The sequence below is a fragment of the Haemaphysalis longicornis genome, unplaced genomic scaffold (genome assembly GCF_048455015.1).
Source record: "Haemaphysalis longicornis isolate Haplotype H1 unplaced genomic scaffold, Haemaphysalis longicornis Haplotype H1 scaffold_1, whole genome shotgun sequence".
Lineage (NCBI taxonomy): Eukaryota > Metazoa > Arthropoda > Arachnida > Ixodida > Ixodidae > Haemaphysalis > Haemaphysalis longicornis.
Window position 1 is genome coordinate 431,490,195 of NW_027526203.1, and position 26,078 is coordinate 431,516,272.

At 45.5% G+C, this 26,078-nt stretch overlaps 1 protein-coding gene across 1 annotated transcript in view; it reads right to left on the minus strand.

Annotated features, from left to right (window-relative positions):
* Rpi (Ribose-5-phosphate isomerase) overlaps window positions 1-26,078 on the minus strand; it is a gene marked incomplete in the record, with an annotated part of 120,094 nt that overhangs the window by 22,530 nt on the left and 71,486 nt on the right. Inside the window, 4 exon segments of the mRNA XM_077687338.1 lie at window positions 2,294-2,349; window positions 6,398-6,458; window positions 8,842-8,951; window positions 9,215-9,360. Coding sequence (XP_077543464.1) covers window positions 2,294-2,349; window positions 6,398-6,458; window positions 8,842-8,951; window positions 9,215-9,360 — 373 coding nt within the window.

Below are 26,078 nucleotides of genomic sequence, written 5' to 3' on the forward strand. Positions count from 1 at the left end.
ATGTAGACATACAGTGGGAAACCACACAAGGGTGTCACGACAATATTTGCAGAAAGAAATAGTTTGGCAATACTGAATACCTTCTGCTGCAAATGGGCAAATAGAAGTGAGCCTCAAAAAGCAATGAAAAGAGATATAGAGCTCATTCCAAGTGCAAACCTTGGTAATTGACATGATGCGGGCGTGGGGGCATACGCAGCGTTTAAAACAGAAAAGGTTAAGGGGGGGGGGGGGCTCTTGTTGCAGCACACTTCCTATACGCCAGCACTCCTACCACCATTCTCGTCAGCCACTCAGGCAAACGGCCCATCCCAGTGCTTCCTTAAATGACACTGCCGTGAATTATTTGCCAAACTATTATTTGCAGCTACAGTGAGCCAATTCATACTACCTTTGGCTTTACCATTTTGTGGCAGTCAAGAGCCTTAATTCACTTACAAAGCTTTAAAGAAGGAAAGCCATTTGCGGTAGCCTCATGACTAAGGCAACCGTGTCTCACTGGTTTCCAATGCAGTTTGATGCAATTTCTTCAATCTTCAGATTTGGGTTTTCACCGATTTCATGGTTAATGCCAAGTATTTGTTTCTTGCTTACAGTTCATACATGTTAAACGAGCTCACAATTCAATAAATCGTGTCATGCAGACTTGTTGCGGAGTACCACTGCTGCTGACGTCAGCAAATCCGTGAACAGGATCAGGGCAAGAGAAACGGCTATTTTGGGCTGACCTTTCTCACAATTAAATTCGTATACATTTTTAAACAGTCTCCAAATGTAGTGTACATATTCTAGACCTAAACCTCACAGTGTAACCAGAATACCTCACTCTGGTGTCCCTTTAAAATGTTCCATATCTAGTGTCGGCACCATCCAGAAAAGAGCTGAGAATTTCGGTTCCTCTCTAACCTAGTTTCTTGCCTCCCAGCTCACTATAGCTACTAAGTTATTCACATTGTCAGCCTGCTCCTTCCATGCATCACTAACTTCATCTATTTTGTCTGATGCAAGGTATAATACATATTGCAGTTCCCCAACAGAAGCTGGTCCTCCCTTTTTTCTTTCTAGTATCACCTTTTTCCATTAGCTGTTTGGCCTGACTTGTCTAAAAGTTTTTTTGAGCCATTTCTTCTGATGCTGACATCTTTCCGAAGACATCAAAAACCCCAGATGTGCAAGCCGTAAAAATTTACTTCAATAGAATGAGACCACAATGCCCCACGCTCAATGTTACAACTGCAGTGTACTTTTAAATAAAAACATAATCCTAAATTTCTCACTTGCCAAGCTAATGAGACAATCGATGATTTTTCAAATGATCTCGAAGAAAATGGCGCAATGGTGCTCCTAGATATGTAGGACAGACAGGCAATTTTTCTAGCATGACCCACTTATTAAAAAAAAAAAAAAAGCAATGTAGGCTACTGATTTTTTCAAAGGAGTTGGTATGAGCACAGGATTTGAAGATGGAATGGGGGAGCACGGATGCATGCAAACGCACACGTACACACATATTTCTAGATACACCATACTGAAGCCTTTTGCGTGCTTTCAGAGCAGAACAGCTTTTTTTCCTGAAGAATTCCTCAGCTAAGTCACACTTTCTCAAAAGCAGCCATCACGTAAACAAGTTTCCCAACCAGTATTTTTGGAAGAAGGCCTCACCTTCCATATAAAAAAATTACCTGTAAATTAAGTCTAAAGTAATGACAAACAATCGAGCCATAAAACAGCCTTCAGGAGTGGACAAAATATTAGAAGCGGTAGGGAAGTGCACTTATCTTGAGAAATTAGTTGGTGAAATCCCAAAGCATGAGAAATAAATCACCAAAGCAACTTCACCACAGCAGAGCTATTATGTTAAAAAGCATTTGAAATTACTGTGATTACAATACCTCTACAGAAATTCTTTTATTGGGCCCTAATTGCAACTAAACTAGTTGCAGTTAACTCACTGTTCTCTGGGTCAATCTTCACCATGGGTATCTACCGCTGCCAAAACTATGCGGTGTAAACGTATGATGTTATAAGCGATAACATCCCAGTTTAAAAGTACCCATATGGCATTTGTAATCCATAACTTATTTCAACAGGGACAACAAAACCTATCTTGCTTCTTTCCCTGATAATGCTGTGGGCTGGCAGCGCAAGTATTTGCCACGGATAAGACGTTCTCTGAAAAACAAGGGCATGTAGAGGGCGGGAAAATATCAGAACAAGCAAGATACCAGATTCGAACATTTACACTCACAACCAAAGAAGAAAGACTTAGGCCAGAGGCCAGAGACCAACTTACTTGGAATGACGTAGGGACACACAATATATTCCACCCATTTTCTTTTACCCTGCGGGCTGGTGAAGGAAAATAATGCACATATGTGAAAACAGGCACCGGGACACACATGCTATGCAGCTGGCAATTATAAAAGATGACCTAGAGTGCCTTGAACAGCCAATAGCTAGTGTATGAGCCCATGCTACACTCCTTTCCCCATCTCATCAGGGCTTTCAGGAGAAAAATATCACCCCCACAAAGTTTCTTCAATGGCTTCCATTATTATGCCACTGGACAAGAGGCTGAAAAGGCAAGGGCAGTGACAATGACTGAAACCGGTGTGACAAGTGTGTTTCCCCAGAACAAAATGTCCCAATAATTCAACTATGGTTGCCATTCAATACAATTTCAATGCACATTGCCTGCAATACTCCGAACACAATGCTTACTGTAGATCATTCTAGAAAGGGGAAGGGGTGGGTGGAAACCTCGAGAAGTGGGGAGTGAGAGAACACGAGACAGAAAAAAATAAAAATGAGCCAAAAAAAAAATTCCCAAAAATTCTAAATGAGGTATCAATTCAAAATAAGCAACTTTGGGATGCCATGCGCATAGTCTATGAGCACCCATGAGCCTTTGATTGTTTGTTTGCTTTTGGTTTTCTCCAGGGGCATTACAAAATGGCTATAGTCGTGGTAGCTTGCGAAAGGCGAGTCATTATTGGTAGACGTTATTTGTTAAGCAAAGCTGGCGGCCTCGTCTATCACCCCTCCTCTGCATATACCAGTGGTAGTGGGGTCAATTGATCTGTCTCACACACCCCAGCCCACTCTGTAGCCCATTTAATGATTGCACTTGCACATTCAAAGCAGGGGTCAGTCGCCCCTGCGTGAATAGTACAGTACTAATAGTCACAGACTGGTGCAGTCGTACAGTCAATTTACATCAATAAGATCACTGTTATTTCAAATTTTCGCCTAATCTCAGCAAAATTATTTAACCTCCTCCTCAATTTCACTAAACCTCTGCAATCCTGCACGAGTCGAATTGATGAAAGTCAACTGCTAATTTGCATTTTGGTAGCTACACACACGTCCCACAATACTTAGCACCTGGTACCCCATCAGGGTTCGTACAGGCTTCAAAAGCGAAAATTCAAGGGTTTTCAAGGACTTTCAAGGACCAGAAAACACATTTTCAAGGTCCCCATCTAATGTTTTATCTGGGATTATTTATAACTTTTCCAACACAATGCAAAAGTTTTCATTGCACGATGCCTAAGCACATTAGTGCACATTTAGATAGGTGCTAACGGGTTTATAAATGCTCCCCCAGCTTTATTTTTTATCTTATGGCTGGTATTTAGAGGTTTTTCTTTTTCCTTTATGTTTGCTCAGGCTGTTTGATTTCAAAACTTAGTTAATGTTGCCTGCATCTCCTGCTTTGTCAGCAAGAGTATCAGCTGAAATTAAATCCGCAAGTGTTGCTGCAAGGCAGGATGAACAATGTACACGTCCATCATTTGCATGCAAAAGCAAACGCTGATGGAGTGTATGAGGCACAGCAAACATGCAATCAGCAAGCGTCCACAGACTAGATGGAAGATGCAAGCTAAAGAACAAAAGCTGGCTTTCACTTGATTGTATTGTGACAAGTACCTGCTCCCAATGTTGCCTTGTAATAATGAAAATCCACCAAACTTGTAATTTTACGCAATACACTGACACTTGATTATTACAATGTTTCTTTACCTAAAGTCCACGATAAACACTTTAAATTCTTGTGAAAAGAGAGACCCATTAATTCTCTCCGGAAAAATCAAGGGTTTTCAAGGACCATGTAAAAATTCCAGGACTTTCCAGGCCTTGAAATTGACACTTCTAAATTCAAGGGTTTTCAAGGTTTTCAAGGACCTGTGCAAACCCTGCCCATGTATTCTTGTGATGCCAGGTGCAATAATTATTAATTACTGTATCCCAAGAACAGAAAGGGCCCAAATTTGACACTTTCTGTGCACTCACATTAGTTCTTCTAATACAGCTTATCCCAAGAACAGAAAGGGCCCAAATTTGACACTTTCTGTGCACTCACATTAGTTCTTCTAATACAGCTTTTTCGTCCTTGTTACTTGATTGATTTATTGATTGATTGTGGGGTTTAACGCGCTGATGCAAAACAGGCGATGAGGCGCACCGTAGTGGAGGTCTCCGCATTAATTTTGACCACCAGGGGATCTTTAACGTGCGCAGAAATCTCGTACACACAGGCGTTTTTGCTTTTCGCCTCCATCAGAAAAGCAGCAGCCGCGGCCGGGAATCGAACCCGCGGTGCTCAGCAGCACAACGCCTTAGCCACTGGGCCACCACAGTGGGTCGCCTTTGTTACGGTTCCACAATATTCACCAATAGTTATATAAGAATTCCCCCCCCCCCAACTATTGTAGCTAAGGTGCCATATAGCACATTATTTTAATGGTATGTACAACTGGTAATTTTCGCTGGCTTAAATCTATGGTGGCCCTCCTTGTGAAGGGTTTAGGCAAAAGTTCTAGGTATCATCAAACAGTGATTTAACTGTTAATTACACCATCTTTGAAATGAATTTTTACCTGATTACCAGGCTATTCACTGAATTTCCTTGTCACTTAACACTGACCAGCTTTCACTAAGCACCTAGAATGTGGCTTGCCAAATGGAGAACACAATTCACTTCGTACAAGATCAAGCAATCCCAGAACCCAACAGATACGTATGCGGCCAACCTGTCCCTAAAAGAATATCCGACCTCCAAATTCGACGGCTCAACATCCAGGAGGACGGCTCCAGCTCCCATACTATCCTTCCTCTACAATAAACTCTGACTCAGATGGTCGGCATTATTTGGGGGTGTCTGTCATTGTTGATATACAGTCTCAAAGAAGCCAACACCACAGACATAACCCAAGCTATCCTCATCAGTCAAATGACTTTTGGTCTCGCGTTTCCCGGTTTTATGAAATCGCAGATTTTACAAAGGTTTTGCCCGTCCACTTTATGAAATTGAGTTTCTAGTGCACTAACCATGCACAACTGAAAATCAAAATTTTCAAGACTGAGGTAGCACCAAACCACCACACTGCAAGTGAGGCAGCCACAATCACCGCCTGGTGTTTTTTGTTCCTTTTGAGCTTTCAAAATACATTCAGCTTCAAAGCTTCCACCACACACAGAAATAAGAAACTGCATGAGTTGAACAAATGTGGCTGCACTGTAAAACGAATTCCCTCCAGTACCCCATTAAGAGATGACGTGCACAAGACAACAATGCTGCACACGGGTGGATTGTCTCTGGAAAACTTTTTCATTTTTTTAGCCAGCACTTCACTTTTCCTCATGCAAAGACTCAGTTTTCCCTTTGAATATTGGAAAGAATTATGCTCGCCTTTTACCTTTCCATTCTGATGGAATCTTCTCTCCTCTATATTCAGCAGCAGCCTGTCTACGCCCACTGCAGGGCAAAGGCCTCTCCCATAGATGTACAATTATCCCGGTCTTGTGCTAACTGCGACCAATTTATTCCCGCAAACTTCTTGATCTCATCTGCCCATCCAACTTTCTGCTGCCCCCCGCCACGCTTGCTCTACTCTATTTGTACACCCACAAACATTTGTTTATGCTTAAGTGCTCTGGAGTTTCCATACTATACAAGATATTTACCATCATTGTTAATGTGTAAGCATACACAAATGGGTGCAAAATAAACAAGTGGTGGCTGTAATTTTTTGCCTTTCTTTCTGTGTTAGCACAATAATTAAGAGGGAGTTTGTCCATCCTTCTGCGCACTTTTATTGCTGCCAAGCAACTCATTTGCATTTAGCACTGGTGTTCACTGCTGCCTACTGTAGTCAGGGTGCAGCAAAGTATCTTCTTAACCCCAAACCTACACCCCTTGCAGCGACAGTTTTTGCACCACCTTGCGTAATCACAGCATAGAAAATTAGCATACAAGTAGTACTGTTTTGGCTGGAATAAAAATTTGTCTATAGATTTTCTCAAACGGCTGCAAATATTAAATTTGCATTCAGCCCATAAATAGCTTGAACAGTGGCTCGACTATAATTGAACAGAGGAACTTAATTATCCATACCTAGGTGCTCAACGGCATAGACAACTGTACTTCCACTCCCGATGCCCACAGCGTAGTTGTTCTGGAAGGTGTAAGCGAGGCACAGGAACAAAAAGTTAGGACTATGTTCACCAGAACATACCAGTGCATAGCCTAAAGGTAAGACCTATCGTAGTACAGTACAAGCAGAGCATACGGTAAGCACAGATGCTGTACTGTTCTGCTGTACAGCAGAACTACCTATGTTGCACACGTCTTCGTTAGTGGGCCCTTAATCCTAATATGTGATACGGAAAGCTATCTCAGTAATGGTACTCAGACGTGGCCACACTAGCAAGGCAGCCCGTAAGGCTAGTTTGTTTGACACGATTCAAATACAAAGGGTGCAAACCTGAAATAACAACAGCACAGGCAAGCATTGTCCCAGCTACCTCTGTCTCTGTCCCACATGGTCAGTTGTGTGGAATTTTCATATTTGAAGGGTTGTCACATTAGGCTGAAATATTTTACAACTTTCTGACCTTTTGTGCTTTCTATACAGCAGGTCCTATCACTTCCATGAAAAATTATACATCTAATGCTAAAATTTTCTTCACACCACATTTGACAGGAGAACTGGCTTGAATTGTCTGCAATACACTGAAAAACAGGAACTTATATTGAAAACACAGGTTAATTTAAATTCTTATCGGCACATATGTGTATGCATGGCAGGCCATCCTATCTCCTCCTAAGACGATGTGACGGCAGCTTTGTTTACCGGTCAAATTTGGTTTAGTAGACGACCTCAAAGGTACTTGATGCAACTCACAACTGAACATTCTGAAGGAAATTACGAAACGAGGGGCGGTGACAGAATAGCCCAGGGGCAAGCGTGGAATAAGGGGAGGTTGGCTAAAGGTGGGACCTTTACAGGGGCACAAACAGAACTGTCCCACGAAAGTTCGAGCACACATACTATTGCATGCATATACTTGTGCCTGCGACAGTAATGCATGTTTCTGCTTTTAATTACCTTAAATCCTGGTATCTTTGTAAATGTAGCATTTAGAGAAAGCCATCTGCAGCTACTGAAGTCGGCAGCTCTGTTAATGAAACATCTACAGAAAGCTATTTGCTATTTAATTCCATAAAACCATCCTTGATGAGGTTTTGCACAAAATGCTTTGCAGGCGAGACGTATTTGTCCACAGTAGGCCCAAAAAACCTTTCAAAAGAAGTGGCCAAAAACATTTGAACAACATAGGCCATCATTTGGGGTTCAAAAAAACTTTCGGTAAAGCTGTACTGTCACCATACGGTGTTTAAAAAATTAGTCTATGATCTACACATTTGCGCAGTTCTAAATATCATCTCCCTCGTTTACAAAGTTAAAGATTAGAAAAAGTTCATAATTTAAGGTGGATGTGTTCCGAATCAAATCTCCCTTCTTTACTTTAAAACATTTGGAAGCAAAATGGAGAGACGAGCTAGTTGGTGAACATCCATGAGTGAAACTTGGGGGTTCACAATTAGGGGTTTGCAATGTATAAGTCACCCGTCATTGAGCATTTTAGATAAAGAAGTGTTACTTCTAAAAAGAGGGGTTAGAAGAAAAAGAAAAAGGTGGTGGTTGTCCTCATGTACGGCCGGTACGCATGTGCGACGGACACACGAGCCTGGTTGTTGGGTCTTGGCCAGGTATATATGTACTTTCGATTTTAATAAAAATCTCAGCTAATAGTAGGCGCTGGTCTCATTTCCCTTTCTCGTCCCTGTGAAAGTTTGCGCTTAAGTTTCACTCAAACATTTCGAGGTCTAATAAAAGAAATGAGTGATTAAATTTAAGAAAATACAACATGTGTGAGGGCTTCATGCACTACATGACAGCAGTCCATAGACTCCGTATTTTTTATTAGGTTGTGGATCTATCTTCAACCAGCATGTGGAACTCTTCCCATTTTGTACAAAGTTTGGCTGTCATTTTGTTTCCATGAACTTTCCCACTAAAATCATAGCGCTAGGCAACACAAACGGGAATGCATCACCGCGCACGGCCACATAGGGGAAAGAAATGCACGTAAGCTTATAAAAACAGCGCATTGTACTTCCTGGTTCACCGCTATGAAATGATTTTTGGAAAACTGCAAATGAAATCGCGGGCCAAAAAAATTAAGCACATTCACAAACTACGATAACAATCAAACAATTCTGATCTATACGTGTTTGCAAACGCATCAGAGAGAACTGCAAAGCCTATTACATCTCAAGAGTTTTGTATCGTAAGTGAGCTTTCTTTTCATTTTTGCTGCTTATCAGTCTACTAGTACAGTTGAGTAGTCGCGCGTGAGTGAAAACCTGTTCATATTTGAAAGCCGAGTTGTGATAAAAAGTTTGGCGACTTGAGGACGGCAAAAAAAGGCGTTTGCTCTTGCCGATAAAGTTTATAGCCACTCTGCGAAGTGTCCCATGCCGCGGCTGCTCACCTTCACGTGGTTGTCAACTGCTCTGTGCGCTGCGGCTTCCTTGGCCTTCTCGACGAGGTCCATTGTACCAGAAACCGAGCCCTGCGCTAAGTGACGAGTGGAGTGCAGAGCTGCAGTCAAGGGAGCTAGGTGAAGAACGCGAAGATCGGAATTTCTTACAACCCCTAACCCTCGGACAAGCTTATTTGAAGTGATAACAAACATTATATCTGGCGCCCTCTTTCGGGAACAAACAAACCATCTTAGCAGGGCGCACATTTTAAAATTCCTGTTCACGAGACATTCGCGAAGTAATTCCCCTAACTGCGGTGTAACACCGTGCCCCTAACCCAGGCGCGAGATCGAACTACCCAAGAGACGCTCGTGCACAAACCTTGATAGAGGAGAGGTGCTTGAGGCATGTCCAGTCCACTCCGTGGTCCAGTCAGAAGCGCACTGGCAGTGATGGTCGCTCGCAGTGGTGCGCCAGAAGGCAAACCTTGGCACGTCCTACTACTTTTCAAGTAATATGCGCCGAACCTGCACCAAACCAGATAACCGCTCGAGATCGTATAACTTCGCCATCGAGAGCGGCATTAATTGCTCATCACGCGCATAGCGCAGCTCCATAAATAAAATAAATTAAAGAGCGTTTGGAAAGCTAGCGCACGCAAGAAATGAATCGGAACCATGGATGATCGGAACCGAAGGGGGATCATGGGTCTCAAGCCCCTCCATCACGGGCAAGGCCGGACGAGAGCAGTATGGAGGGGCTTTAATCGGAATCGAAGGAGGAGGATCATGGGTCGACGGTCGTGACCCATCGATCCTGTCATATACTTTTTTTTTTTTCGTACTTCCGGATTCGTTCCACTAACTCAGAAAAATACACTCAAATTTTGTCTGCTACGAATACCTTTAAAAACGCCCCGCACATATTTCTGCCCGTGCGACGCCTACTATCTGATCGAGGCCGCATGGAGGAAGGTGACCGGTAAAAAGCGCAAAGGCGTCTGCTCCCGCATGTTCTGGTTCGAGATCTCTCCTGACCTCCGGTACGCCGGCGGCTTTCAGGCGCGTGTGTGCGTGTCGTTTGTTGGTCACAGGGTGCTTACCCGTCTGATAAACCCGTAGTAGGGCCAATCGTTGTTATATATGTTATTCCCGATGCATGAGCGTTTTCTTTTTTTTTTTTTTTTTCCCCGGGTGGAAACAGATATGAAAGCAGAGCTCCCGAACCGGAAGTGGCGGTACTCCGCGGGAGAAAACAATGTACCCATGAGCCTTTTTGCAGAGCTAGCTCTCAATGAGATACCCCCCCCCTGGGCGGCGGACGAGAGCGGTATGAAGGAAACTTCGCATATATAGTTACACGGCTCCGTGTTCTCCGATAAATCCGTAAAAGAATAAAAGGCACTCACCAGTAAAATTTTTGCAACTCACGTTTATCCGATAACTCCGATTTTAGAGGGCGCGGCAGCAAAAAAATGATGGTGTCCGGCAACTTATGGGGACCGTTGGTTATTCGCATTCGCAATTGCCTGCGATTAGTACGAATGGCCAGCGGTCCTTTTCAAGACACCTGACCAAAGGGGGTTATCTCATCTCCGTAGTCTTAGTACTAGTACAGTGTTCAAATTTTGAATCCAAATGTGGAGCTGGAGCTGCACGGCGCGTTCCAAACCTATGCGCCAATTAATAAAGTCAGTGGAAATTTCTTGAAAGTGGCGACATGAGCTAGTCCACGAGTAACTTTTTGGACTATCAGAGCCTAACCCATGCCGTTTTGAAGAATTCACACTGTCCAATGGCCAGTGCTTTCTCGCTACGCGCTGAGGCATGCCCTGTTCCTACCGCAAACGTTGAAAGGGGAGATTTTCTGCGTGTATTCTGGAAATGGACTCAAAACCCCGCCTTTCGAACCAGACGCGGGACCTGAGGGCGTTTTGAGAGGCACGCGAGTGGACCCGCACGCTGGGCGGCTTTTGCGCCTTCTCCTCCCGCTGGTCGTCTTCGGCCACAAGAATTGCAGTTATACTTGCGGTACGTTTTACAGCGGAGCTGGTAACCTCGCATTGATTAAGAGCGACCGTAACATTATTGAAATGGTCATAGAAGGTGGACCCATTACACACAGGAAGCGAAAACACAGGCTGACAAGCTCGGACCCTTTCCGACAAAACAGAAGTGAGCCGAGTGGGGTCTCAGATCTAAGTTTCTCGGCCAAGGAGCTCTTACAAGACGTGTAAGAAGCAACTGAAGAGACCCTGGACGAAGAGGAGATGGAAGTTGTCGATAAGCGACTACTAAATCTCTGGAAACAAAAAAAAAAAAACATTTGGAAGACGCAATCAAACGCTTAAATTGGACAGATCGCTAAGAAAAATGCTCGCCCTACTCAACAAAGACATAGAGAAACATGCGCTTAATTAATCTCACGAAGCTGAACTGGGGGACCATTTGCAAGCAGATAGAAGGGAAGTTAGGGGTTGCCAAAACCTGGCACCTGCTACGACCTCTCATAAGCCCGAAGGATAGCAAAGCAGCCAACAGACAGCAAATCGAACGCCTGGTGCACAAATATGAAGGTACAGAAGAACTGCTAGAGCAGCAGCGGAAACAGAGTCTCTCCCACCATTTCAGGGTCCTGAAAACTCAGTCCTGGACACCCGAATCACGATAGCCTAAATAAGCTGCAATCAATCGGCTAAAAACGGGATCAGCTGCTGGACCACACAGAGTTAACAAGATGCTCAGAAACCTCGATGATGGGTCGGTAAGGAATCTCGCAACATATATGCAGGAATGCTGGAACACAGGCAGCGTTCCTGAAGAATGGAAACTTGCTCAGATCATGGTTAAGAGATTGAGCCTTGTAAACCTGAGTCCTATCTCGCTCACATCAAGAGTATGGGAAAGCAGACAAAGCGTGTCGTGCAAACAAGACTGACACTGACTACATGGATGATCACGATCTATATCCAATCCCCATGATAGGCTTGTCACACTTGTCAACGTGTGACATTATGCTCCAACTAAAACATGGTATTTTGGAAAATAATACAAGGGATACAAGAGTGATCGTTGCACTTGACGTTGCGAAGGCCTTTGACAACATTAAACACACTGCTGTACTGAACAGCCTCAAAAGCCTTAATGTGGGGGAAAAGATGTACAACTACATCAAGAATTTTCTCACTGATCTCAATTAGACAAAGCTCACTTGATGGCATAAGCCTTGAAAATAGAGGTACTCCACAATGGTCAGTTCTATCACCCATTCTTTTTAATATCGCCATGATAGAACTCCCTGAACGCTTCGAGAAAATAGAAAATCCAAATCACCGCATATATGCGGACGACGTGACCCTCTGGATAGCAAGGGGCAACGACGGACAAATAGAGGAAGCGTTGCAAACGGCTCTCTCGGGAAAAGGCCTCAGACGCTTTGCGGATAAACCTGAACTTTTCGTCCTTCACACGCCAGGGTCAAGGATTAACGACCGGAAGCCGGCAATTAGAATTAAAGCAGGCGAAAAGGAAATACAAAAAGTGGAAACCATCCGCATACTGGGCCTATGGCTTCAAGCCCAGGGCAGAAATAATGAGACAATAACTCGTCTAGACTGCAGTGCACAACAAACTAGTAAAATCATTCGCAGAATTACAAACAAGAACTCAGGCATGAAAGAAGCCAACCTCTTCCGCCTTTTTCTAGCGTTTGTGATCAGCAGAATCACGTACGCAGTACCATAGCCAAGGACGAGGAAGACAAACTAGACGCGCTCGTCAGGAAAAGTACCAAAACTGCCCTGGGACTTCCCATGTGTGCGTCCACGGACAAGCTCATGAAACCATTCAACACCATAGAAGAGCTGATCGGGGCAGCAAGCACTTCACAGCACCAAAGACTGTTTTCAAGCAATACGGGCAGACATATATCCTGAGCAAACTCGGTATCCCCTATGAAGCCACAGCCTACCCGCAAAAGGATATTCCCCTGGACATCAGGAACGATATCCGAATATTTCCCCTTCCAAAGAACATGAACCCAGCGTTTCATGAGGATAGGCGACAGAGCAGGGCCGAAGCGCTATACAGAGGAAGTACGGAGGACGGTGTGATGTACTATACACTGATGCTGCGGAATACCATCGCGGAAGGGATAAGATTGCGGCTGTGTCAGATGAGAACATGGCCATACGCGCATGCTGCACGACCAGAAATAGGTCTGTCACAACGGCGGAAGAAGTGGCGATAGCGCTAGCAGCTACGTCCAAAAATACCAAAGTAATTACCTGCGACTCCAAAAGCGCCATACAATTATAACAAAGGACGAATATCTGCTGAAGCGGTCAGAATCCTCGCAAAAAACCCAATGGACCACCAGGTTTTACTTATCTGGACCCCGGCCCATCAGGCTCTCAGTGGCAATGAGCGAACGAGCTCGCCTGAGAACTCACTTTCCGGCAAGGCAGACACCCCATCCACAGTACACAGGATGCTCACTGACCGAGAAATAGCACAATACTACAGACTAACAAGGAAGGAATACCCAGACGCGGATCGGAAACTCAGCAAAAAGGAAGAGTCAATCTGGCGAAAGTTACAGGTTGGAACCTACCCAAATCCGCTACTCTACCCAGGTCAGTCTGAACCTAAATGCTAACATTGCTAAAGCCTGCCAAGCACGGTCCACATGACATGGACGTGTCCACAGATATCAGACGGCATACACACCATAGACACTTGGGAGGCTTTGATGCTCAGCTCAGACCTAGAAGCTCAACGGAAGATCATCAATCAAGTTCAGGCAGCCACCAGAACCCAAGGCATGCGCCGATGCGTGCGTGCGGTGCGTCGTCGGTGCCGGCTAGCCTAACGTTGGCTCCGCCCACTGTTTTCGTTCCACGGTTGCCTCCTGCTTCGGCGCTCGGCCGATTAAGAGAAATCCGAGCAGGGAAAAAGGCATTTATAAACTTGAAGTAAAAATGAATAGTGCTACTACGTTGTACATTGTTTTTAGATGTTCAATAAAGCGGTGTGGGGACGTTTAGCACCGACGACTCCGCTCGTCCATGCTACTATGTGTGCAGGTGAGCCGTTCACCTGCACAATTTGCATCCGGTTTACCGCCCTGGAAACCCGTTTTGAAGCTATCGACGTGATTAGGGAGGATTTCACCACGCGTCTAAATCAAGGGGAGGAGGAGTGGCGAAAAGCTGTGCACCGTGCCGCGCGCCGTTTGCCGACGGCGGCAGCCGCTGGAAACCTCTTTTCGCCGAGAGCGGCGCGTTTTCCTTGCTAAGTGCCTAGAAAACATTATTCTTGCAGTAGACCCATTTCCCAGACCCATTTCTGCCGTGCCGCAGAGCGCAACGTTCAGTGAGCGATAGAGAGTGGGATGACGCGCTGGTGACGTGCGGGCCAACCTGTTCCCGCTTTCCCACTGCCGCTTCCGGGAGCGTGCGCCGTCTCGGCAAAAAGAAAGGTCCCCGCTTGAACCCATTCCCATTTCAACATTCCCGCTTGTTCCTCCCGTTTCAACCCAGCGCAAAACGACATTCCCGTTTCGCCCTTTCCTGTTTCGCCTGTTCCCATTTCAACCCGGTACGAAACGCCCTTCCCGTTTCGTGTTTTCCCATTTAGTCCCTTCCCGGAAAACGTACCCAGTTCGCTTCGGGTGACTCGGACCGAGGCGTGCGATTTTTGAAATTAAAGTTGCGTCCGACTGTACTTAACCCAATGTTTTGAGCTACGTCCGACGTAACCCGAAGTCAAAAAATACACTTACGTCCGACGTAACCTGAAAATTAAATTGAAGTTACGTCAGACGTACTCCACAGTAAAAAAAAGTTACGGCTGGCGGAACCAATCTACATAACCTTATTGCAGTAGTTCGTTTTACGATACGTGGCGTCAATTACCAAAACAACAGGTAGGTTGCTGCGTTACGTCCGACTTGGTGAGTTACAGCTGAAACTGCATCCTTCCGTCTGCTTCCGCGTTGGTCGAGCGGTCTAGAGAGTGTTGCTCGCATTTGCACTCCGGCAGCGGTGTGGCTTCGAGCCCCGACGGTTGAATAGGTGTTCCAAGGTATTGAATTGTTTTATATACGAGTGCACATGTGCATCTTTGCATATGTAACACCGAAAAGAGACGGAAAATACGGGAATTAACAAAATAGAACCTCTTCCCGCGGGCGCGTGCCAGAATTGTAGCGTTCGTATCGTGGCAGGAACGAAATTGGGTCTTTTACCAAATACAGTCAATAAATTACTAGGGGTAGTAAAGGGCTACTGCTTCATTTCTACGCGGTAAAATATCTCGCGAAATTTAATTAACAAATCTAGCTAACTAATAATAAGCGTATTTTATGAAAGCGGTAACTAGCTATATGGGCCGAGCCAGTGGATTTACGATCCATCTTAATTTGAGGCTAACGGTCACTACATGTGCAAATGTCTGTAAAAGGATCACCATTGAACGTTAAAGATGAAATTATCTCTTGGAGGAAATGGTTCGCACACATTTTTCATTCAGGCCAGCGTTAAGAACACCCCAAGCTTTATGCTTTTCCGTGTACAGAATCCTAAGGTGGGCACGCACTACGTGGAAAAGTAAATATAGACCATAACTATTAGGTAGTCATCCATCTAAAGCTTCAAACATTGTTCGGCGCACCAGCCACTGGCGTGAGATTCTTTTTTTTTTTTTTTTGAAATGCCAGAACAGACATGCATAATATGTATTCCATGAAGTTTCGTTAAATGGCGCTTTCAATAGTTTCATTTCAACTCGGGTAGCCGCTTCTTGATTTTGAAAACAAAGCGGGCAACTGATGGGATTTGAACCCACATCGATGCAGGACGTTCTGTTGACAAGTTCTTTGACGGCGAAATCTTCCCGGCCCTGACTGATTAGTTTGCCGTGGTGGGAGCACCGGTACTGAAAAAAAGTCTTTTGAGAGAATAATTTTGTTTCAGCGCGATTGTTTCTTTTCTGAAGAAAACCATGAATGACCGAACAAACTTTTTGATTCCGTGAAGAAGCCAGATGAACGACAAATGCAAAAGCATTTCTTTCATTAAAAAGCTTCATAGCGCAGTATCGGCCTCAGACATTCGGAAACTTTTATCGGCCGGAAATATAGGACGGATGTGTAATTACAGAAAATTGCTGCATATAAGTTTTTACAGTATTGCATGACCCGTTCCTTGGATGCATATTTTGGACAACACTTTAAAAATTATATTTTCGGATAATCGAATGGGTTCAAACGATACGAGTTCATATGGGAAGAGCTCTTTGGGGGTGGGCTGAACCGGGTAGGGTGTTTTGGGAACGGGTTGAAACAGGAAGCGCCTAAACGGGAAGGGCGTATCGGGAACGGGCGCACACAGGACGGTAAAAACGGGAAGGGCGTTTTGGGATTGGTTCAAACGGTACGGGTTCAACAGGGAATGGGTTGTTTCGGGCTACACCGCGCAAGAATGCATTTCGCCTGAGAGCTTCTCAGAAAAGCGGGAGAGAGCTGTCACTCGAGAGCGCTCCCGCAAAACGGGTGAACCACGTGACACCCTTGCGGCGAGTTTGGGCTGTCCCTATCCGCACGCCTCGCGCGGATTATTTTTAAAACTGTCCGCACGCCTCGCGCGGATAATTTTTAAAACTGTCCGCACGCCTCGCGCGGATAATTTTCAAAACTGTCCGCGCGCCTCGCGCGGATGCCTCGAGCCCGAATGCAGTGCCGTGTGCCAAGTTTCTTTTTCTTTGAGTTATTATGTTTCTTCCGCTCTCAACTTGGATGCTATCCGCGTGTTACGTTGTTGTGGCCGGTTACTTAACCCAAGTGCAGCGTCGGTCTGCTAACGCTCGGCTTCACGCTGCGTGCTGTCCTGAGCCAGCTCACGGGTGAAGCCGGCGTGCCAAGCCCTCGTCGGACGACGAGAAACGGCGACCACGACGACACCGATCCATCTCCTGAAGAATCGAGGACGAAGTTTGCTATCGTTCGTTCTGCACTTCCTCTCCTACAAGTCGCGTTGCCATCAGCAATAACATGCAACAATGTGCCAGAGATCACCACACGAACTAATGCCGTGCTGTGATATGGCGAATACAGTGGGGTGAAGATGACTGTGTGCATCGGGGCGTAGAGCTCGACGTACTGCCACATTCGGCTTGTGATTGCGGTGACGGCGTAGTACATGGTAAATGCGCGAATGAGGTGTGGTCCAGTGCAGGGTGTGTTCTCTGTGCTATCGCCCTTCATGCCGGCGCATTCGGCGGCTCGATGCTTGCACGGGCAGCGACATGGATCAGCGGGAAGCTTAAAGGGGCCATGCAGAAACGCAGGTTTGGTTCATTCGAAAGGTTGCCTCGTTAGATACATACTGACGCCATTTTTAACGTAAACGTCACTCAAATAAGCTATATAATTATAAAAAAGGGAACGGCCGTGTGACCCACAAGCTCATTTCACGCAGCAGAACCCATGATGTCATACACGCCAGCACTGGGATTGGCTGAGGCCGGCAAAAGCAAACACAAATTAGGCAGAGCTTATAAGTTTGGGGAACAAGCTATTTGCGCTTAAATTTGGGGCACATTCTTTTTATAGCAATAAGAATGGTGGGATAAACGGTGGAAGTTATGAAAGCACATGTAAACGTATAAGTACCGATGCGTACTGCACGCACTGTGCTTGTTTTAGCTGCACTGCTCTGCGTCTCTTCGGGGTTGTCTTAGACAACATTGGCCGATTGGTGTAAGCAACGGCGTATTACGGGCCATATTTGTCGAGCGAGCACCATGTGTCACGGGACGATTATTTTCTCCTTTAACAAAAACAAGCCAGGTACAAATATGGTCAAAAACAAAGCAAAGGCAGAAAACGGCCCGCTACGGTATGCTGGCACTATCTAGGTTTACTAACGGTAAGCAAGTCTCCGCTTTACACCAAGTTTAGCTTGAAGACCCACTCTTATGTTGTCGTTGCAGACGTCTTTAAAACTCACAATCAAAATTTTAACTTAAATTGATTATTTTGCAGCGAACAAAGCATCGCTTGCTTCCGTACAAGCACTGGGGGCACTATAAAACATGAAATCTTTCGAATAAAATAAACTTGTATCATGTCTGCATAGAAGTGCACCTCCTGCAGCTGCAACTGCCCTACCTGGACTAATTAGACCCAGTAACGGCACAAGATGACGGTTTTAACAGTTAAGCCATCCGCTCTGTCGCAGTGCTTTGGTGTCCGTCTATTTCCTTGTGCAGGAACACACCCAGCTCAGCATTATCATGGACTTTGTAAATGAGAGCAAAAACGAGCGATGTTCCTCCAGTTGCGAGTGGCCTTGGTGCTATATTCATTTTCACGGCGAGCCTCCTCACACCTTCCCTTGTGATGTTTTACAGCCATTGCTACTATTTCTCAGGCCCACTTTGTGTTGCACACAGAAGCAGCCATTCCACTGAGAGGAGGGTGAATAACCTTTGCAAGCCTCACCCATCCAGACGTGAAGTCACCTGTATTCATTCTCTAAGACGTACGCTGTGCTGTCAATGCTGTAAGTACTGTACAACACAAGATAACGTGTATGCTAGTTCAATCAACACAGTGAAGCACTTGAAGTAACAGGATGATGCTTTGAGTCTGCCAGGGTATCTACAGCCGCAGTTCAAGATCTCTATACAGTAGTTGCAAGAGCACAGCCTGAATGTTTGTAACCACTTTGCCGACCACACTTTCCCTTCGCCTTATGTGAATCCTTGCCAAGTAACTGTCATCAGGTCCTGTTGCCTCCTGTAGCTCAAAAATCTCTGCCCTCTAATGTCCTGCTACATCTGCTCCCTGCCTTGTACTGTTTCCAGCAGGAGGAAGATTCTCCCACACAAAGGCAGTCTAGACCGGCCGACCTATGGCTGGGGAAGGTGCTGATCCTTCGCTGTGGCACCAAGGCCATTCTTGGCGGTGTGTGCAGTGAAGGTAGTCTATTGATTGTTGGCCTGTGTGAGGGACTGCTGATTGCACTGCATATACTCCACCGTTCCCGCTATCATTACTGTTCACTGCCCTTTCCTTTACCGCCATTTCTACCCTTTTGCTCACTTTCTTCTCAATCCCTTTTAGGTCTCCCTGTTTTTACACTAAAAGGCAACCTGTGAAGGAAGAAAGAAATGGGTAGGAGGAGTAGAAAAAACTTGGAAGCCAAATAGTGCTCAACAGAAGTCGTTATGCGACAACGGCAGGGGTTTTCAATTATCAGTCCTGGACTCTCTGCGTACTCCCCAAGAGGCAATCTGACATTTCTTGCTCGCATGTATTCCTGTGGTGTGGAGAATCTTGCGACTACCCGTGGACAACAGGTAAAATGTCGCTGTAAAGACCCAGTATATGGCTCAGGAATTAAGTCAACTTAATGCATATAGATGAGACTGAATATTTGTCACTTTAAAAATCTTGCATATTCTTCACATTTGGCCCCATGTTAGATCCTTCTGCACTGGCAGGCTTACTGAAACTATGTATGGACTCGCTGCCTCTGGCAGGTTCCAGTGTACTATTTTTGATCAAGTAGCTTGCTGAAAGATACCGAACACTTTCCAATATCAACTTCAGGTTAGTTACAGTGCAGGGGGCAGTTTGTCATGCACGCAAAAGCCAGAATGTTTTCATGGCTAAAGCTATGGCTACGTGATAAATCCAGCATGTGTAACATCAGTTGTTAGGCCAGCGGCCGTCCTTATGTTTCTTCTCCTGTCTTCGTTTCGTTTGCACCGATTCCACCCAAAAAACACTGTCTAAATGTATGCACAGCTTCACCTAAGAATTAGGCCATAAACTACAGTTCAGGCTAACAGCAGCCACCCGGAGTTAACATCTGTGGAAGAGAAGGTGAGGAGCATGATCCACAAAAAAAAATTTGAAAACGACATGAGGCTGTTAAAAAACTTTATTGTGCTCAACTTCTTGCAGAAAAAAGTTAGCGCGTGAAAGCGGATTTCAGAGATTAGTTTATCTTCAGCATTTCCTTCAGTAAAGTTTTACTAAGGCTGCTCTCATTTCACAAGCCGACATCACAAGCATGGTGAGTTGCGCAACAGCACTGCCTCGACATTGAAATTGTATAATGCAAGGTGTTTCAACTGTGGTGATTCCTGCACTCAATAAAATGCAACAATCATGCGCTTAACAATCACATATCACTCCACATTACTACCCCTCCTTTTGGATAATACCACTAAAAACTACTGCATTCTAATTGTACTTGACATGAATGAAAACAACCTCTGGGCACCTTTCTCTGGCACCGATGTCACCTATTTCCCTTCTCATTACAAAATTATGAACAAGATAATGGTCCTTTTATAACAGCCTGAAACAAAACTTTGTGTTTAATTTTTCCTTTGTGCTGAGTGAAGAGTGGGTGCTACTAAGCCACCCATGTCGAAAGCAGCCCTGTTCTCATCTTTCTTGCCCCTGTGAAAAATAAAGGCGATTTAAGGTCACAGGGTAAGCCCTATACTACCCATGCATTTTTGGCCATTTCGAGGTACACTTTTATCGGCATCTACTAAAGGCATCTACATAATGCGTACATGATTTTCTTTCAAATTTGGGGCTGTTTTAACTACCAGAATTACTAAAATCACACTAAAATTACAATGTTTACGAATTTCTTTCCGCCAGTATCTAAATTTTTTCTTACTTTACATATTAAAAATTTTGTAACAAGAAAACCAGTAGGTGCATATTTTCAATTCTGGCACAGTAGATGTCACAACATGTAGATGACAGGAAAAAAGAATCGGCCGGTTCTGCTGGAAGATATAGGAAATAATGGTACCTACGTGAAAAACAATTTTGAGATAATTGAGTTAAAAAATAAGAAATGAGGCGAAAAACCACTTTTTTGCCACAAACATCACTCGTCATTTATTTAGTAAGCACCAGCTTTATAATCACCGTCGAAATCATGTTTTCGCTTTTCAGCCAGTCGTCTGTCCTGCCTTGCCTATTTAGTCGGCTGTTGTGCAGCTCTGTTCACAAAGTATCTTTGCGAACAGAGTCAACCTCTTTTAGCCACTTGTTGGTGCTGTTGCACACAGGGTTCATTCCGAATTATTTCGAATGATGGCTCTTGCAATGCTACCATCACTGAATGAAAGACCAGCACCCAATGTTGCAATCCTGAGAGGGTGAAGCTCAACAAAGACATTTTTTGGTGCGTGGCTTTGAAGCACAAATGTGGTAAAAACATGATGCACAGCATCTTTGGATTGCCTTGGATGAAACATCAGCTATGCAATGGCTTCCAAGCAACTTCTTAATACAGCTCATTCCAGACTAGTGTTTTGATCTGGAGCTGGGAGGTTCTTGATGGAAAAAATGACAATAAACACGGAGCCCATTCTAAAATCGGACATGGTCACTTTCTGCTTGCACACGAAAAAACTGTTTTTTAGCTAGAAATACGTTTACCTTGGAAAATGTGCATAAGGAGGTGAACTTCCCTAATAGCAAAGACAAAAAAAGTCACTTTTTTAAGAAATTTGGCTTACCCTTTGCCCTTAAAGGACTACTGACATTAAATTTCCAATTTGAGCAACCATACAAATAGCTTATTGTGTGTATGTAATCTTTCAGAAGTTGGAACTTTACTGTTTCATAAAACAATTTCAATCTTTGCGCGTATTCAAAATGCGAAAGACACTTCAAGATATGCGTCATCTGATGTACGCCATGGTCACCAAGAGAGAGATGGAGGGGGCTCTGTAATTTGAACTGGTGAGGTCAGCCCTGCTAGTAACAAGGCTTGCTAAGCCACATGGGCTTGCAATGCCAGACTACAATGAGTGGTGAATGCTGGACATAAGGGGTACAGCAGGGAGAAGACAAACAAGAAACGTTAAAAATGAGAAACAAGGAAATGCTGCTAGCAGAGTCCAGTGCGTAAAAAGTACATTTGAAAAGAAAATCATTAATGTAAACTCTGAATCAAAATACAAAGTAAATACAAAGTAAACGGTGCAAAAAAAGAGAAGAACACCAACCCAAGAAAAAGAAATTGATAAACACCACAGCATGAGAGAGTGCATATCTTGAGACACTTGCACTGCCTATGGTCTAAAGAGATATGTCCAGTTCAATCTCGTAGGAAGAAAGGAACATTGTGAATAACTACTCTTTTAATATGTGTGCTGTTTCATGCACGCATAATACAAAAGATTAATGGATACATCCTCTCTAGAAAGAACTCTCAAAGGCACACTGTGATGACTATGATATAATCTCCCTTCTCAAGAGTGAATGTATACATTGGTGGCACAGGTTGGACAAATGGAGAATTTTTGGCTAGGGGTCAACACATATCACATTATGTGACAAAGTGTACAACAGTGGCAGTGTGTTGGTTCTGCACAAGAGAAAAAAACAGCGTAGCTGGAACAACTACAAAGAAAAATGTGACACACCCAGTACTCGTGTGATGAAATGCTTTCCAGTGCCCTCTTTGGCATCATAGTAGACCTTGAGTTGTGTACAATTTTGTTGAGAAGCTTTGTATATCTAAGGCCGCATATTGCGCATGTGCTAGTGCCAGTAGGCAGTGTTCTCCAGCCTGCACCCCACCCTGCCCTGGGAAGCCGCATCTATAAGTCTGAAATGCATAACCCCTTTCCTTCTTTCCCGCCCTGTGTCCACTATATAAATAGGATCCTCCTGCCCCACTTGCCCTACACCCAACTGCCCTTCACACCCCATGAGTATGACCCCTTTACTGGGAGTGCCATCCACCATACCTGCCTAAGCTACCACATCACCTCCTGGAAAGACTGGCTGAATGCGGATCAGATAATGGACGAGAAGTCGATGCAAGAACTTCTGGCAGCCCACTGCCTTTGGGTTAGTGAGGGACTCTGGGAGATTTGCGGACTGGCCGCCTCCTAATGAAGATTAAGAGACAGCCAGCCAGCCTGGACTAGGGATGCCTAAATAGTAGTTTTTTCTCTCTCTCTCTAGGCATGAACACCACATTTATAATGTTTCGACGCGCTCATAACCGCAGAGCATACAATGTGCCGCTACTCAGAAAGAATGTGGCAATGCTGCATGTTGTTGAAATGCATCAGACTCGCTTCATATAACAGCAGTTTCCATGAAAGCGAGTGCTTTAAAGTGGAGCAGTTGTAATTAAAACCAAATTTTTTGGCATGAAGTCCACTTTAAGACTGATTTTTTGTACGCAGCGTTTTGGAAGGGTCTTTGGCACCTCACCACATCTAGCATAGCTAGGACATCACGGGCGAGCTATTTGGTAAACCATAATGCTCACAATAGAAATAACGGGCAGATTAAATGACAGCAAACAGCGCTTCTTTCTTCTCCTTTTCCATGAGTTGTTTTTATTTTGTGCTGTGAGCATTATTCTACGTACCCTCGTGTTACGTTAATAATGGTGTCAGTATGTATCTAACGAGGCAACCTTTCGAATGAACCAAACCTGCGTTTCTGCATGGCCCCTTTAAGCTTCCCGCTGATCCATGTCGCTGCCCGTGCAAGCATTGCACTTAGCCGCCGAATGCGCCGACATGAAGGGCGATACCACAGAGAACACACCCTGCACTGGACCACGTACACACCTCATTCGCGCATTTACCATGTACTACGCCGTCACCGCAATCACAAGCCCAATGTGGCAGTACGTCGAGCTCTACGCCCCGATGCACACAATCATATTCACCTCACTGTATTCGCCGCCATATCACAGCACGGCATTTGTTCGTGTGGTGATCTCTGGCACATTGTTGCATGTTATTGCTGATGGCAACGCGACTTGTAGGAGAGGAAGTGCAGAACGAACGATGGCAAATTTCGTCCTGGATTCTTCAGGAGATGGATCGGTGTCGTCGTGGTCGCCGTTTCTCGTCGTCCGACGAAGGCTTGGCACGCCGGCTTCACCCGTGAGCTGGCTCAGGACAGCACGCAACGTGAAGCTGAGCGTTAGCAGACCAACGCTGCACTTGGGTTAAGTAACCGGCCACAACAACGTAACACGCGGGTAGCATCCAAGTTAACGGCGCTGCATTCGGGCTCGAGGCGTGCGGACAATTTTAAAAGTTATCCGCGCGAGGCGTGCGGACAGTTTTAAAAATTATCCGCGCGAGGCGTGCGGACAGTTTTAAAAATAATCCGCGCGAGGCGTGCGGATAGGGACAGCCGCGAGTTTGTGTGGCCTTCGCCGACGGCCGCCACCATGGAGGAAGAAAAAGTTAGGAGACGGCGCCGCCGGAGAAACGTGAAGCCTATACATAAAAAGTAAAATCGAAGTCGGCCCAGGCGTCACTGCACCACGTGACCCCACCGCACCGCCTCTGTATGGGCCGCCGCGCTCTTCAATTTCGTCTGCTCGAAACTGCTCTGCGGCCCGTTGTCGCGAAGCCTGCTATATGTTGTTTTTTTTCCCACGGCTTTTGTCTTCCGCACGTACGCGGCACTCCTGCCCGCACACGGGCATGAGATCGCCGAGCAGACAAATGCAGGAAGGACGGGGAACAGCTACCGCCAACGAAACACGAGAGATGCCCCGGAGTCGGAGACCGCCGCCGCCGCCGGCCCACCCGACCTTGGAGGGCCGACTGCGGCGGCTTGAGAAAGGGAAACGGCGGAGGGAGCGGCTTCAACGGACCTGGGCTTGCGAAGGCTAGCTGCGTGACGTCATGCCGTCTCCTAACTTTTTTTTCCTCCATGGCCGCCACGCCGCTGTTGGCCGTCGGCAAGGCGGCACGGCAAGTTCGCTCGTACCGCCTGAGATGGATTTCAAAGTGTTTTTGTTTGTGTCAGAAATCTACTCTATAGTTCTTGTAGAAACAAGTCCAAAAATAGTAAGCATATTCTCTCACGCTAACAAAAGTTATTACCCCGACGATACAGAACTATTTGTTGGGTCGGCGGCTTGCGATGACGACATAGTCCGACCTCGTCCGAGGCGAAGCACTCATTTCATGGTTGGCCGCCGGAATGTCCGCGATTTTTGACGGCGGCGGTTTGGTTTAGAGCGTCGTCGTTACCATGGTTACTTCAGCGAGTGGGTCGCACATGAAACGACGACGTCCTTTTTTTTTTTTTTAAGCTACGTTTTCAGTCTTTACGGACTTTGAGCAGGAGATACTGGTGATTGCGGAAGTCGACCTTGCATGCGCGAGAGTTTCCGTGAACGGTAACTTATTTTTACCGTCGCTACATAGCGATACAGAGGCTAGAATTTCTACCGACTGTAGTAGCGAGCCCCCTGCGCCGGCGAAATGTACGCTCGCGTTTTGATTAGATTACCGGAAATTTCCGAGTGAACGCCCTCCCCCGAAACATCGCCCACCCCCTTTTACGGGTGAAATATTCAATTGGTTAAGTCTCCTGCCACGCGCGTGGCACGAGCTGCGCCCCCCTGGCAACAGCTGCTGCCACGCAGAAGTGACGTCAAGCTAAAATAATCACGTGACTTCCTGTGACGTCACATTTTACGTCATTTGATTATGCCACTTTTTTGTGTTGACGATGGCAGCCGGGTGTACGCGTCTTGTGTCCCGATGTTCTCCGCCCGTGGTTCGAATGGCAGGCCTGACGCATCGTTACGTCCTTATCTCCCTGTGCAGCGGCTGCCTCGCGGCGCTTTTTTCTTGTTGGGAGGTGTGCTTGTAATTATTTAGATTGGGTATTTTTTGTGAACTTGCTGTTGCACGTCTTGGTAAGCCTAACGCATTGTTTTCTGCACGCTGCTTCGCCCCGCTTTTTACATGCTCCTAGAACTGTACTGTTGTCGTTTAATATTTTGTAAGCTTCACGTTGTTTTGCAGTTCGCGTGCTATTTGCTTTACGCGCCTGCATTTGTTGTCTACTTGTGCCTCGCTTCTTCCATGCCAAGCCTTGTGTTCTGATTCTGGAGTGGTGGCTCAATTATAAAACGTAGGGATCAGTATTTTCCATCGCGTCGCGCCGTAGCGAGCGACGTAGTGTCAGCGTGTGCACGAATCGAGTGTCGTCAGGTAGCGCACGGCATCATCGAACGCAATCCGATCTCGCATGTAGCTTCTGCAATTTTTCCCCCGGGGCAGTAGTACTGTCGCCGAGAAATGTATCCTGACTATTCCACAGAAACGATCTGTGCACGTAGCGCTGCAGAATCCGTGCAGGGAGCGCAGTTGCACTTCCGTGGGTGGAGCCCAACTGCCCGTCCAAAGATATATCTATTCAA